Source organism: Neopsephotus bourkii, unplaced genomic scaffold, assembly GCF_033783945.1.
Source record: "Neopsephotus bourkii isolate Nb327-2 ecotype Australia unplaced genomic scaffold, CSIRO-AGI_Nbou_v1 NB_1594, whole genome shotgun sequence".
NCBI lineage: Eukaryota > Metazoa > Chordata > Aves > Psittaciformes > Psittacidae > Neopsephotus > Neopsephotus bourkii.
In genome coordinates, this window is record NW_026902070.1 from 21,288 (window position 1) to 36,426 (window position 15,139).

The 15,139-nt window shown below is 38.7% G+C and overlaps 1 protein-coding gene across 1 annotated transcript in view; it reads left to right on the forward strand.

The window, feature by feature from the left end:
* ANKRD55 (ankyrin repeat domain 55) overlaps positions 1-15,139 on the forward strand; it is a 48,876-nt gene that overhangs the window by 18,619 nt on the left and 15,118 nt on the right. The window contains exons 6-8 of the mRNA XM_061372077.1: positions 982-1,110; positions 12,286-12,470; positions 14,221-14,388. Coding sequence (XP_061228061.1) covers positions 982-1,110; positions 12,286-12,470; positions 14,221-14,388 — 482 coding nt within the window. The remainder of the gene's footprint in view (positions 1-981; positions 1,111-12,285; positions 12,471-14,220; positions 14,389-15,139) is intronic.

Sequence of the window (15,139 nt, forward strand, 5' to 3'; positions counted from 1 at the left end):
CTCTACAATACCTAATGAGTGAGAGAAACTACTGTTAGGGCATTCAAGCTTTTAGTTAGAAAATCACTTCTAAGAACTCCCAGTATTAATGCACAGATAAACTGCACAAACATCTTATAGCTTGTACATTGTGAACAATTGGCTGTATGGGGTCCTATGCCATGTTTTAATTTAATGTTCCACTCCACATTTTTTGCTTTTTATAATTTTTGAAACCAGACAAGACCCTTGAAATGCTTTTTCCCTGATAAGAGATAGTAAAGAACTACCCTGTCCAAAGTAATATGCTACCACACCTGAACAACAGTAGCAGTTTTTAAGAAACACATTTAGAAAGTAACTTTATATAAAGAATCTTTACCATTACGGATGTACACGTGTGTGTAACAGTGGTGATGACAGTGCAAATACACGCCATGAATTCTCTGATCTATCAAGACTGAACACAGCTAGGAAGGGAAGAAAATGCAGGTCAATAGCTGCTTTGTTTTCTCTCCAAACAACAAAAATAACAAGTTTAAAATGTGACTTTTTTATTGACATTTTTTAGTGCCAGCTAGAATACTAGCTTATAATATTTATTTTGGATCCAAGATAAGACCTAAACCAAACACCACACTGTGTCGTGTCAAACACAACTCTAAAATGGACTTTTCTGACAGGATACAAACTGAGCAGTGAGGAACTACCCCCCCCAGCTGTCATGGTCCTGACTACCCATTAGTTAGAATAGGCTACAGTCACGTACAAAAAGCACATTCGCATTTTTATCCATGTTCTGTAATAACCTCAAAAAGCTTCCACCTTGTAACTCCACTAATTCAGAAGCTGTTACTAATTATTCCAAATCAAGAGCAAGAGGGAAGAGTCTATAAGTCCCAAACAGTTTCAGAACTGTCTAGCTTATCTAGAGACTTGAGGAGAGACTTGAGGGTCCTACTGAGTGACAATAATTTCCTCCTTTGGGTTTGTGGCTTTCAGGGAATGACTTCACTTCACTGGGCTGCTTTCCACAACAGGCCCCAGCACACGCAGACTCTGCTGCACAGGGGAGCAGACCTCACTCTCGTGGACAAAGACCTCAAAACAGCTTTGCATTGGGCGGTACAGGTGAGGCATGGCCATGGTTTCACCAGGCAGTTGCTTGAGCTGAGCTGGCTATCGGGTGTCTGAAATGCTTCAAAAGCAATTATTTTGGCTGTGAAATTAGGAAAAGTGATGAGAGGAATGCCTACTAAAACCCCAGCATTTTGCCAGTGGCCACAGATCAAGGGCCTAACATCTTTGTTGGAGAGTACAGAATACTTAAAATAGGCTCAGCTCTGTTGCCCTAAACAAAGTTATCATTTATCTCAATGAGAGCACATGTATGCCTCATGTTGAACTCATGCTTAGATTTTTTCACCAAATCAGGGTTGCAGAAATCAGCAGCTCAAATGCTCTTGCCAAAAGCCTTTAGGAATAAAATGATGTAAATACAAGTTAAAATGTATTTCAACAGCTATAGTTGCAGAATAATTAGCTGAAGGGTTGAGGCCCTGCTTCTCTGGAGGTTAAGGCAGACAAGGAAGCAAACACATTTCCTGTTGAACTGTATGTTCCTATCTTCTATGCAAAAAAAAAAAAAAAAAAAGCCAAATTGCTAAAAATTACTCAGGCAGTAATTAGGAAAAAAAAAAAAAACCCAACAAAAAAAAAAAAAAAAAAAAAAAAAAAAAAAAAAACAAAAAAACACAGGTTGAATGTGGCATTAGATACAGTACTATGCAATTGGTAGGAAGTGGCATAAAATATAGCCAAATTTACTAAGTTATTCTCAAACTTTACTGCAGAAAACTTCCCAGATGAAATTATATGTTTTTACTTGCTCACTTGCCATAGCAAGTTCCGGTATCAATGTTCAAAACACCTGCACAACAGATAACCAGAAATAGAACTAGCATAAAAATCCAGTAACGTTTGCCTACAGTGACTAAATATTTGCATCCTTACCTTTTGGTCCAAGTTCACTTGTTTTAAAAAATGTGTCAACAAAGAAATTTAAAAGCTCTGAACTGCCGCATGTTATATTTGTAAATGAGCAAGGACACCTAGAACAAATAATCTGTTTCCTTCGACCATGACCTCACACAGAAGGTTCTTGTACAATAGGCTCAACTTTTGCTTTTCTTAAGCAAAGGTATATTTTCGCCTCTGCAACTGGTATTGTTTCAACATTAGTTTTGTTATTCTTTGACCCCATTCAGTCTGAAACTCAGCTACATCCCCTGTTATTTTGCCTTTGGAGACTAAATGTATCTACTCTAAAACCTGTTCTTCATTTTTACTAGGCATATTCCAGTGCAGGCTGCTTCCAGTGGGAAATCTCTGAAACTCATGCAAGCCCCTACAGGCTATGCAGTGGTCTGGATCAGAGTTCTGGGAATAAGCTTTCTCTCAGATAGAAAGACAATGGGGAATTCCCTTCATATCATGATCTTCAGAGTTCCTCTCATACCTTAATCTCTCTCTGATTCTGTATTTCGTAAACCTCATTAATGTAATTGCACGATTAACTCCCACTTCCACTTTTCTGTCACAAATATGCAGAATAACTCTTGAGAAAGGGGGAAATTAAAACCTCACAAAACCCACTTGGACTAAGATAGAGGCACATCACAATTCCCTTTTGTTTCTCCCTGTAAGTTACTCCCAGAAATCAGAGGAAATAACATTCTTCTTGACAGATTTCTGCTATGAAGCCTTATAAATTGCTTCTTCCGTCCACATACTTCTCCATATTCTAGGCCCAGAAGGGATAGTTGAAATACCAGAGCATGGAACAGATCCATTACCGTTTCTCCTACTCAGGCTTGGCCAAGAAAAATTGTTTTCAGCCGGTGCTCTCTGCTGCCCTGTTAGAGCCAGAAGAAATAGACACCATGGACAGGCATGACTTTCTCTTCTATGACAGAGAGCAGAACAACAGCTCTGCTAGGTGGGATTATTGTTTTGTCTAATTGTCTCCTCTGTGGCTGCTGGAAAGGCGGGATTTTTGCTTTAAGAATCGTATTAATATCTTCAGGGCACAAGAGACTTACATTGCTCAGGCAGTACCAGCTGCAGGAGCTGTTTTTGGCTGAATAGGGCCCTGTTTTAAATTTCATTTTTAAAAATACATCAAGGGGGAGACCAGGCACTGAAACTTGTTGCAGGAAAGAGGCAGTTTGTGCACACTGGGCTGAAACACAGACCAGGACCACATAAAATCCCCTGGCTGCCATTTGAAACCAGATTCTCAGGCATGTTTCATGTGAAATAACTGTTCCACAGTGGCTGTTTCAAAGACCATATGTTTGGTACTTGGTCTTCAATCAGACAGATGGTGGCTGTGGAGGCCCAGCCACATAACTTGCCCGCACCAAAGTCTGCTCTGTTGAAAAGCTGAAACGTCCTGACACTCAAGTTCACACCTTCAGTGCAAATGTGTTACAGTGGTGTCAAAAACACAGACCGTTCTGTTTTGGAGTGAGAATTATCTCGTGTCACACTTTTTACACATATAATATTTTTATGAGTTGGTGCAGATAGGACTATATCTGAAGTGTTTCAGGAGACATTTCTCTCGTTTCATTTCAACCAGCAATAATTTCTGTAATGAAAACGCACCTCTGTAACAACAAAAAAAGTTCCCTGGTACTGCAACGAAGTTTAAAGCCATTCTAGCAGATGTAGATAATGGTGTAATTGAAATCCTAGTAGGATATAGTGCATACTATATGGAATACACTGTCATACATACTACTGTATCACAATAAAATTAGTAATATCTTGGAAATAGCTTGAGAAGTTTAGGCATCTTTCTGCATTGCCTTGCCAGTTTTAATAATTTTTACCAGAAAATTCTTTGTCTCTTTTTTAAAACTCTGTTTCCCAAAGTCATATGATTACGGAAAAATATCAGCTTTCATTTAAAGAATAAACAAAAAATCAATTAAAGAGTTCTTCTCAAGTGAAGAAATGCAAACTTTTAGAGATAAAAAAAAGGCAACTAAAAAGAAGGTATTAAAAATTATATTCCGCCATGCAAAACTGCTCTGATGATTTTTAATAGGTTGATTTGGAGTGCAAAGTTTCAAAAAATTACGAGCCTGCATGTTTGCTCCACAACAACAATGCAATTATTTCAGCACCCTGATTCCTGAGAGGAAAGCAAAATATTTGCATATCTTAAACACATCATAAAAGTGTAGGCAATTATCCATTTGTGTTTGGCTGAGCAAGTGTGGCAGGCTCTGTAATGATTTGGGAGGTGAAAGCACTCTTAAATGCCAGGGTCTCTAGGAACAAACCTCTTCACTGATGCTGGGCACCTCAAGGACACAGCTGGCCACACAGCCAGGGCAGAGGAAGGGAACAGGGAAGGCAGCAATGCCTCAGGACCGGGGTCTTTCTTGAGGGATCTGTGTACTTTCTGCCCAAGCACCCTGTTTTTTTTCTGAGGGCTGCCTATAGTGGAAAGATTCAGAGAGACTTCCAAAAACTTCATTAAATTTAGTGGGTGTTTCTCCATGTGACATGTTTGTTCTTCAGTTGGGCCAGAAAAAGTGTATTCACTAGGCACTGTTCACAGTCTGATTGGTTTCAGGCAGATTTCTTTCTCTGCAGAACTGTACTTGTTTTCTCCTTGTTTCCTCCTTGTTTCATGCAGTTTTCTTGAAATAGCTAGAAAGAGTAGTGATTTCTTTATTTATCTCACTAAGCTTTAAAGACAATTTTGACAGTTAGCAAACAAATGACAAATAGGTTCTATGTGCATTTGTCAAGTATACCCTTAAGAAATCCCTTTGTTGTATAAATATTGTCATTCCAGCAAAGGTACAGCTGTCACTCTTTGCATAGCAGGACGGCTCTATATAGAGTGAGCTGTCAAGTTGCAAAACAAGGAAGAGAGTTTGCAAATAGCTTTGAGTAAGAAATAAAATTGCTCCAGTACCATCAGAAGCTTCTTCCAAAAAGTGCACTAAATATTTGTGACAATGTCAGCAATAGCAAATTGAATGTGCTTTAGCCTTGAGTCTGGCACCAAGGCTAACTATCACAGGACAGCCTGTGTCCCTACCAACTAATTAAGCTAAACTCTTATTCTCTAAAACAGGATGGTCATAGTATGCAAACCACTTATTAGAAATGGTCTGCAGCTCATGCTAGCTCCTGAACTACATACGGGAACTGGTAGGGAAAGTGTTAATTGACCCAATACAAATCCATGCCAGGGAGGAGTTCTAAAATTTTGCTGTATACAGCTGAGTTCTGATGCTCAGAAATGTTCCCTCTTGCTACTTAGTTTTTCAGAAGAGCTGTAACCTGCTTCTCTGGTTTCATTTGTGTCATTTCATAAGCCAAAGCCCCTTTTGCGACTTGTACAGGGTACAGCAGTATTGATATACAAACACATCAGTACAACCAGATCATCAGAAAAAAATGCCTTTACCTGAAATAATTGACTGCCAACATGCTGTTGACAATGTAATTATTCATGCCAAATCAAATTTCCAAGGAAATCAATTGCAGAACTCCCACTGAGCATAGTAGGAATTTGTCTTAGGCAAAACCTGTAGGTAAGTACTGGATAATTACCAGACCTCTTCTCAGAACAGACTATGTGTAACTCTACAAGTGGATGCCAGAACATGAGTAATGTACGTGCACCACTTTTTGCATATCTACAAATGTCCTGATCTCCTATGCTTGGAAAAAGGCACTGGAAGAGAAATGCTTCAATTTCTCTGCTAGTAGTAAAGAAAAAATCCTTATTCTACTGCAGAATAAAAAATGACCTTTTTTTCAAAGTATGCAAACAGCTCATCCAGACAAATTAGCCCTCCTGACAACGTACTAGCAGGAGAAAGCTGCCAAGTAATATTAGTCATAGCCATAGTCATTTAGACAGTAAATCACGCACTTATTATAGAAGTCTACAAGTGAAAATCATTCTCAGAGAATTGGCCAGTATTTCATGCAGTTTCTAGTTTGAGCTAAGAGAAGGTAGGAGAGGGAGGAATACGTGATAACTATAGGGGCATGCCTCCATGACTGCCTTTGTCACTTGGTAGCTTTTTCCAGCACCCACTAAGGCTGATGAGAGGGTAAGTATTTTAAAAACACCATGTTCTCTACCTGTACCAGAGGCAGCAGTGCTCTGAGGACCACAGGACAAAGTATCCTGTAGCACACCACCACGTTCTCTTTCCAAGAGTACCACAAAGTCAAGCCAAGCTGGGTCATTCCTGAGTCTAAAAGAGACCTGTCTCAGTGGGTGTCTGAGGCTGAAGTACTAGGGTTAGGAGAAGAATAATGAGCTTCTCTCTAAGCTGGCTGAGTCTCACCAGTGTAACTACAGCGGCGTCAGTAGAGTTGTTGTTAATTTATATTGGTTTGCCATCAGAAACACACCCTGTGAAGTGCCTGGGCTGCATCCAGGCAACTCCTGGCAAGTTTCCCTGGCAGAAGGAAAGCTGAAGATGGCATTATGGATTGTTCCTTCCCTCAGCATAGGGCCCAGTGACCTCTGTCCCCTGAGAGCAGAGAAACCACAGGGTGCTCTGAATTTGTGCGCTGCATCTGCGCTGCCAGCATAGCCATCTGGCAGCCAGGGCAGGGCAGCAGTACAGGTAGAGTGAACATGATTCCACTCCTCAGCTTCCTTAGTCTGGAGTACAGAGGGGGATGCTGAATGTCCTTAAAAATGGGAGAAAGCTTCCATGTGTGCAAAACCCTTCAGCAACCCAGGTTGCCATATTTACGGGCATTTCTCACTGTGGTGCGTTTATGGCAGATGAGGTGCTGCAGCATGTCCCTGCTCTTGAGATTGGCATTTGCTGTGTTTGAAATGGAAGACTCTTCACCTACAATGAGACAGAAATGTGAAATAATGGTTAGAATGTCAAGCCCTTCAGTGTCAGAGCAGGACAACAGAGAAAGGTTTGGGATTGAAAAGGGAGGATATAGAAAGACAGGAAACACAGACGGCCTTAATTTAGCCTTCAATGCTAACAATAAGAAGCAATGTCAAGAGCTGCTAGTGGGGAATTTCCATTCAGCAAAGCTGGCTATAGATACAGGAAGGTTTTAAACTGCACACTAATACAAAGAGACAGAAAGTATAGGAGAACTAATAACACCTAACCACATAACCTCTGGAGGCATTCACTTGGAAGAAAAGTACTTTGTCAGGGTTTCCTGAAAACAGTTAAGTGGTCTATAGTCTGACTCTCTCCTCCTCCCACCTCTACATTACTGGTAGCCACAAGCCAGCTTAGCATACTCCCTTCACATGGTTCTTCTCCTTGACATCGACATCTGTAGTTAGTTATTCTGATAAGGGGGGGAAATAACCCTCTATACAGTGCAGTGAACAAAGAAAATATTGTATTATGTACAGTTAAAGACCTGGCAAAACAAAATGCAATGTTACAGTAGAATACTGCGTAAGTGACAATAAACTTTCTAAGTAAAATTACCATTCTGCATATCAGAATGGCAGAAGTATAAGAACAATGGCCATAACAACGAGGATAAATTGGATAGAAACAGGTGAAAAATGTACTGAAACCATAAAAGTGCACCAAACTTTCATAATTCTCCTCATGGCACCTGATTTGGTGAATACTTCCTGAAGAATTATTTTCTTGCTTTGAAAGCACTGAGAGATGCAACTATCAGGAGCTGGGCTTTTTATTAACACATCTGAAGAAAATGGAGTTGTAATGAAGTCAAAGTTAAGAGCTAACAACAAATTCACTAATGACCCTGTTAATGAATGTTTGCCAAAGTCTGGAGAAGACACAAACCTCAGACAAAATCTTGCATAAAACACAATGACAGCTTGCCTTGCAAGGTCTCCCAACTTGAGGCTTTAGGACATTTCTCCTTCATGAAGTAAGTCTAATTTAGATGGGTGATCTAACAAAGAAAAGTTCACTGATGAAAATGAATACTGGGTGGAAGCAGCTAAAGGAGTGAGATGGGAAAAAAATGTAAATAAAACTGAGTGGGGAGCCCTGCAGAATTATATAGAAAGACATAGCAAAAATAACTAATAATCTCTGAGAACATTGGTGAGAGGGATTTGAATACAAAAAGCAAAGATTATGTACTCTAGGTTACCCTGCTCTTGCAGGGGGGTTGGACTAGATGATCTTTTGAGGTCCCTTCCAACCCTTGGGATTCTGTGATTCTGTAGGGATACATAGAGTAAGGTTACAAAACCATATAATTTTCCTATGGTAAATTTACCACTGAACATCCTCTGCCCTAACAATAGTACAGTGGTTCATGGTAAATTTACCACAGAAAGACTATATTTTTGGTGACCTCAGCTCAAAGCTATCAATCTAGGAATAAGGGCAGCGTAAGCATTTTAGGAGAATTTTGTGTGCAACTTAAAAAAGCCAAGATGAATGTAAAGATAAGAAAGCATTCCTAAGAAGAGAAAGCTGGAAAGCCACAGAACAGCTGGCCAGAGATCTCCTTCAGCAGAAGAATCAAATATTGTTAAAACAGGACAGAAATTTCACAGGCATCTTCAAAGCAATTCTTGCTTCCTCAGATAAGAGGCTATTGGATATAGTAAGGCTATAGCTTGAACATCAATTAATCAGTCTAATACCATGTAGTAAAACATAGAAATACTGGCAAAGTGCCAACAAAGTAAAATTCATCACATTGCACAGAACCTTTCTTAAGCAGGTGGTGAATAGAGTGATCATAGAAAGTTCAGTTCTTTATCTTTCTGGTTTGAGCAGTACATACTATTTTGAGCACACTTAATGCGTGAACAGGACAATTTTTATAAATACAGTCCTCTATAATGGGCTCAGAACTCAGTCCAAATATAATCCAAAGTCCCAGTGGGGAAGAATAAGGAGTAATGCAATCAAAATCAACCCAGAGACTGGGATGATATATATGAATCACTATATGATTGTTCACACATCCTATATTCTCTATCAGACACATTCAGAACAGTTCAAATAACCTTTGGATGTGGACATCTCATAGAGTCTAACTAGGGATTTATCATAAGAATGCTTTTATTTGTTCCGTAATAAGGTGATAAAATACAGACTATGAGAATATGCATATAACCTACATCTAGAACCAAATTAGAGGGACAGTGAGTACTTCATGGGTTAGGATGATATTCAAAATTATTTTGATAAATTTTAGGATTGAACTGCAATGAATAGAGTAGCACAGTGTAAAGCAGAACAGTGAAAGACTGAAGCTGTTTGCACAAAGAGTAGTGGATTAAAAAGTGAGTAGAGGTTTAAATTACAATGTCGATACAAATCAAACTAACATCATTCTGGGACATACTAACAGAAGTGCAATATATATGGGCTGCAGGAAGTAGCAATGTCATTTTCCATGTCAGGAGAGAAACCTCAGCTGGATAATTGTGCTGTTTGGTATGCCATAGTTGAAGAAAGCTGTAGACAAACTGGAAAGAGGCCAAAAGCAAGAACCAAGTATAAGTGGGTTGAAAAACCTGACCGATGAAGAGAGATTGAAATGGTTTGTTTAGTCTAGAAAGTGAAAGATCAGTGGGAGACAGAACTGTCTGTAAATGTATAAAATGCCAGTAAGAACAGTGGGAAATTTCTTACGCAAATGATAAATGCTGTACTAAAACAGTGGGGGACTGAAACTGTAGGTGCAGATGTGAAATTTGGATTTAGCAAGATAGCATAAGATTAGAAGAACATTATCATTAGAACACAAATACAGAAATACTAAGGTAATGCATATTACTAATTTTATTATTTTTTAATCCAAATTCTCCAAGTTGGAGAAGGATGGCAATAGATAGATATTTATTGTGGTAGTACTAGCACTATATAATAGACATTTAGATTCAGTTATCCCTGAATGCGACCAGGGATTTATATCTCTAACCAGAATTATGCTAGTATGAAGGACTGGAGAATAAAACCATCATTCATAGGACATTGGTATTCTTCAAAATGTTGATCAACACCCTTTTTTCATTAGATATTCAAGCAACTATTAATTATTAACAACTTTAATGTGGTTAATAATGGTATTATAAAATGCCTGGTCATAGAAAACAAGCTTGGATGGCATGATCATGAGAAGACTATACATTAAACAAAAATTAAACAGCTGACTAAAACCAAGACATACAAGACAAAATTCCTTATTTCAGATGGACACATTTCAGTAAATTGTGGGACTGAGAATCACTGAGACCAGCAGGTTCCAGGGACCTGGATTGTATCCTGCCAATGGTGCCATATGTAGCAGATATCTGTGTCCCAAAAGCAGAGAAGAAAAGTGTGTAGAAAAGACTTGAGATATCATGGATGTCTCTCCATCTTTAAAATACATATTTAGAATAAGTAGACACCTTACAAAAGAATAAGCAAAAGTATGGAGAAGCAAAAGAACTTGTATCTCAAAATCAAGAAGTCAAGAGTAATAACTGAATGTTGAATAATGTCTGAAATTACTTTCAGAAATAAGGCGCAGAATCAATCTTGGTTAATATCTTCATGATAACTTGGCACAAAATACAGAGACTTTCTGATGAAAACTGCCAAAGCAAAAAACCTGGAAGACATTAACAGAAAGGAATAGGTATGTCATACAGTGGAAAATGGAATACCTTCAAATCTAGAGTAATAGAAATGGGAAAAATGCATAGGATAAAAAATTTAAGTCATTCATTTGGGCACTAATAACAGAAGGTTCTCCCAGAAACTAGAAACTGTTTGGAAACAATTATGGAAGAGAGAGAAGTACTGAGTTGTAAAGAGTTATTCCAAAATTACTAGTAGCTTCTAATGAGACACAGCTGTGAATTAGGCAAATGCTGTTCTGTGACATACCAAAAGAGGTATTTCTAACACAAATAGGGAAGAGCTAGTGTCACTGTACAAAGACCTAGCAAAAACGCCTAACGTAGAATCATATAATGGGTAGGGTTAGAAAGGACCTTAAGATCACTTACATCCAACCCCCCTGCCATGGGGAGGGACACCTTCCCCTAGACCATGTCACCTAAGGCTCTGTCCAGCCTGGCCTTGAACTCTGGCAAGGATGGAGCATTTACCACATCTTTTGGCAACCTGTTCCAGTGCCTCACAACCCTAACAGTAAAGAATTTCTTCCTTATATCTAACCTCAACTTCCCCTGTTCAAGTTCAAACCCATTACAGTTCCTCTCCAGCATCCTTGTAGGCCCCCTTCAGATACTGAAAGGCTGCTATGAGGTCTCCACTACTATGCACGACTACATACAATTTTATTCACCCATCTCCAAGGATACACAACTAAAACACAAAAGGAGAATGGTTAGTAGGTTGATGAGAGAAATAAAAAAGTGAATTTTACATGGAAAACTTAAAAGGCCTTGATTAACTAGAGCAACAAGAGAACTGCTCAGAAACAATATGAAGATTGTCTATAAATAGATCTGAAGAACGCATACCAGGTAAAGAAGTATTTAATTTGAATAATAATGCTGGCACAGAACGAAAAGGATATAAATCAGACATGGGTATGTATACAAATTAGAGATATTAATCATTAAAGCGAACAAGTTCTTGAGCTGATTGCCTTTGGGAGTAATGGGGATGAAAAACCTAGCTGCTTTTATTGGACACAGTAAGTTTATGAAACGGGTGATATAACAGAGCTGCTAGTGATCGCAGCGATAGAATTTGGTGGTCTAGTAAGACCTAGTAAGTTAGGATATAAAATGTTCAGTTTCATTTGCAGGTTAGAGAACAATTTCAACTTACTATTAAGGTATTAGAGCACACTAGCTAAGAAAATTTTCAAGAACCACTTGATCAAATATTTGTTATGGCTTTTCTAGGTGTAGCTGGACAGGCTTACAGAATTGGGTTGGTCTTTTGAGGTCCTTTCCAATTTCTAGGAGAAAATATAGGCTTGTATCTTTCTGAACTCTGGCTTAGCAAAACAGCAAAAACCCAAAGTTATTTCTGAGAAAATTGTTGAGTAATTTACACTCTGTAACTTTTGGAGATGTTCGTAGTGGTACATTATTATTTTTGCAGTGTTCGAAGTGTTATAGGAAATTCATAACTCAAACTCAGTTGCCAGCAGGAGATCGGAAGCTTTTGGCTTTCATACCTGGGGAGTCTGGCATACACAAAATGAAATACCGTTATTGTATTTAGCCTTTTCTAGCAGAGAAAATGCAGTTTGGTGTAAGCTCCATCGTAAAATGCTTTTCTTCTCTGAACTTCCTCCCAGAGTGGCAACAGGGTTCTGTGTTCCATCATTCTAGACCACTACCAGGGACCATCAATAATAAACTACGATGATGAGAATGGCAAAACATGTATGCACATTGCTGCTGCTTCAGGCTACAGTGATATTATTAGTGAGCTGGCTAAAGTCCCGGGGTGCAACCTGCAGGCCCTTGATGTGGATGAAAGGTAACCATGGAAACTCTGACTGAAATTGCTGCTTCCTTTCTATTAACCTGAGACTAGCTCTGTTTATTCTATAATGGTGTTTCCTGTTTCACAGGCCATGGTCTAGTGCACCAAACTGATGAACGGCACTTAGGGAGAACCGTGCTTGCTCAGAAGCAGTGCAAAGCAGTCCAGCCCACATTTATCATATCTGGTATACTAACTGACTAGTAGGAATGTTATTTAGCTTTGTGTTTCTGGTAGGAAATGATAAGATTATGTGTGAAAGGACTTTGTCACCATTTGACTTAACTTCTTTCAATGAAAAGTGGACATTCTTTTCAAAACAATAGAACAGGATCCTACAATTTGATGCTAGGATCCTGCTGCTATTTGTACTTAAGAAATGGCAATGTTCCCTTGTTTCATTTAAGAATGAAACACATTCTCCTGTGTTTCATAAGAATGCTAACACAGTATTCCTTAAGACCAAGGGAACTTCACCTTCCATTTTGATGAGGCATTTGATTTCTTCTAGGATGACATACCTATATTGTAAGTGCACAAGATTCATCTCCTTTACTGTTTTTCAGCCCACACCTACCTCCTTTGGAATTTGCTCTAAAATTTATTTAATGCAAACAGAACCAACTGACTGTTCACATTGCTTATTCTGCTCAGTGGAGCAAAAGCCAATGTTTTCTTGGCTTAGGCCTTCAGGTACTTAAAATAATAGCATTCTTCATGGAAAAGTGCAATAAAATGGAACAGAAATAAAACCAACAGGGTTCTGGAGAAGTTTCTAAACATCAGTAAAATGTAGCTGAGAAGGCTGTGTTTTTATGGAAAGAAGGGTGAAGGGAGGAGTTTAACTACAGTAAAGAGCTCAGTAAGACATGATCTACTATTGCACATTCTCAGATATTTCCATAGATGTTATACTTGAAGAGAGGAAAAGATAAGCTGTTCACTGTAAATAAAGCAAATTTCCATTCTATTATGGTCCGACTGCATCCATCTGAAATCACTGGGATTGCAAAGAAACAGGCAGAAGAAAAGTTAATTTTCTTTTTCATTCTCACAGTTTTCTTATGGTGTGTTCTGTGCTTCCAGATTTTTCATAAGTGCAAAGTATTACAATTTGGAAACTTCACATAGGTTTCCAAAGACAAGATGCAAATCTTCTGCCAAGCAGAAAATAAGTGTAATTGTCATACACAGATTCAAGACAATTATATCTGCTCCAGTCTGTGCCTGTCAAAGAATACAGAAACTGACAAAGAGACAACAACAGCCTGGCAGATGTGTCCAGTCCTTCTCATTTACCCAGAGGGGGCTTCTTTTCCAGTTACTTCCACGGAGATACCTGAGCCAACCATTGCTAATTGTGTTTGGTGTAGAGATGAGAAGACCTTGTCCCTATGCAGGAGACGCTATGAAGATTTTTTTTTTCTAATTCTGCTTTGAAAACTTCAGGGACTCCTCCCACTCTGCAGCTCCAGCAGTTGCTATTATATAGCATGTATAGGCATTTTGCAACCTCATATCTACTTTCTTTACAGCTAAATAGTCACACACAGATAGAAGTTCTTCAGTGGCCTTATTACCACCACTGGCAACTACATCAGCACAGGGTAAGTCGCTGAAGAATTCCATGAAATGGATGTTGTGGATCTGGATAAGTAGCATAGGAGCACACTTCATTATGTCATTAACAGTTTCAATAGTAAATTTATCCATTTATTTTAATGGTACTCCTCCTTTTCCATAGGACGCCTTTGCACTGGGCTGCAGCAGCAGGGAAAGCTGACTGTGTGCAGACACTGCTAGAGCTGGGGATAGATAGCGACCCTCGAGACATCAATGAAAACACTCCTCTGACATATGCAATGTACTGTGGGCATACAGCATGCATCAATCTGCTGTCTCAGGAGAGCAGGTAAAACAAAAGTTCACACTTCACTCATATATTACTACTGACTAGAAACCAAATATATTGCTTTTTGTTTGCTACCGTAGGGTTTAAGCCCTGGGTGATGTCTTCTCGATTCATATGCAATACTCTGTTCAAGTTTTCCACCCAAGTAGCAACATTAGAATTAGTCATCTACTGAAAATCCATCACTGAGGTTACAGTGCTAGTCTGCCAATCAGCAGAGGGTTCTGAACCAAGAAGATGTGAGTATAGATCTTGCTCAGTCACCTTCATGCAGAAAATTTATCTTACAGAATAATTTCAGCCCTCAGTATTATGCCTTCCACTTCTTTGAAATCTCTGTGACTAGCTGTATGTTCATTTAATCTGACAGAGGCATAGACTGAACACAAAAGCAGCTTTGCCAGATAATAAAATAAATTTGAAGTCTGCATCCTTCGGATAAGGTTTTGGGAGTGTTTTTCTTATTTAGTTCTCTGCCTTGATTATATTATTGAATTCTTCTTATTCTGACTTTTTTTTTTTTCCTGTTAAAAAGTATGAGCCTTTTACCACTGCTTATGATCTTCTTCTCTCTTTTTATTTCTCATATTTCAGCAGTTGTCATTTAATTAATTTTAGTTCTTCAGCTTTGGTAAATGAGCATGCACTTACACTTATCATTCCATTTCTTTGTGCTTTCCCCTACTTTTGAGTCAGCAGTTAGTATTATTTCCTGTTACAAATTGCGAGACATGGGTAACTTTTCCTCTCC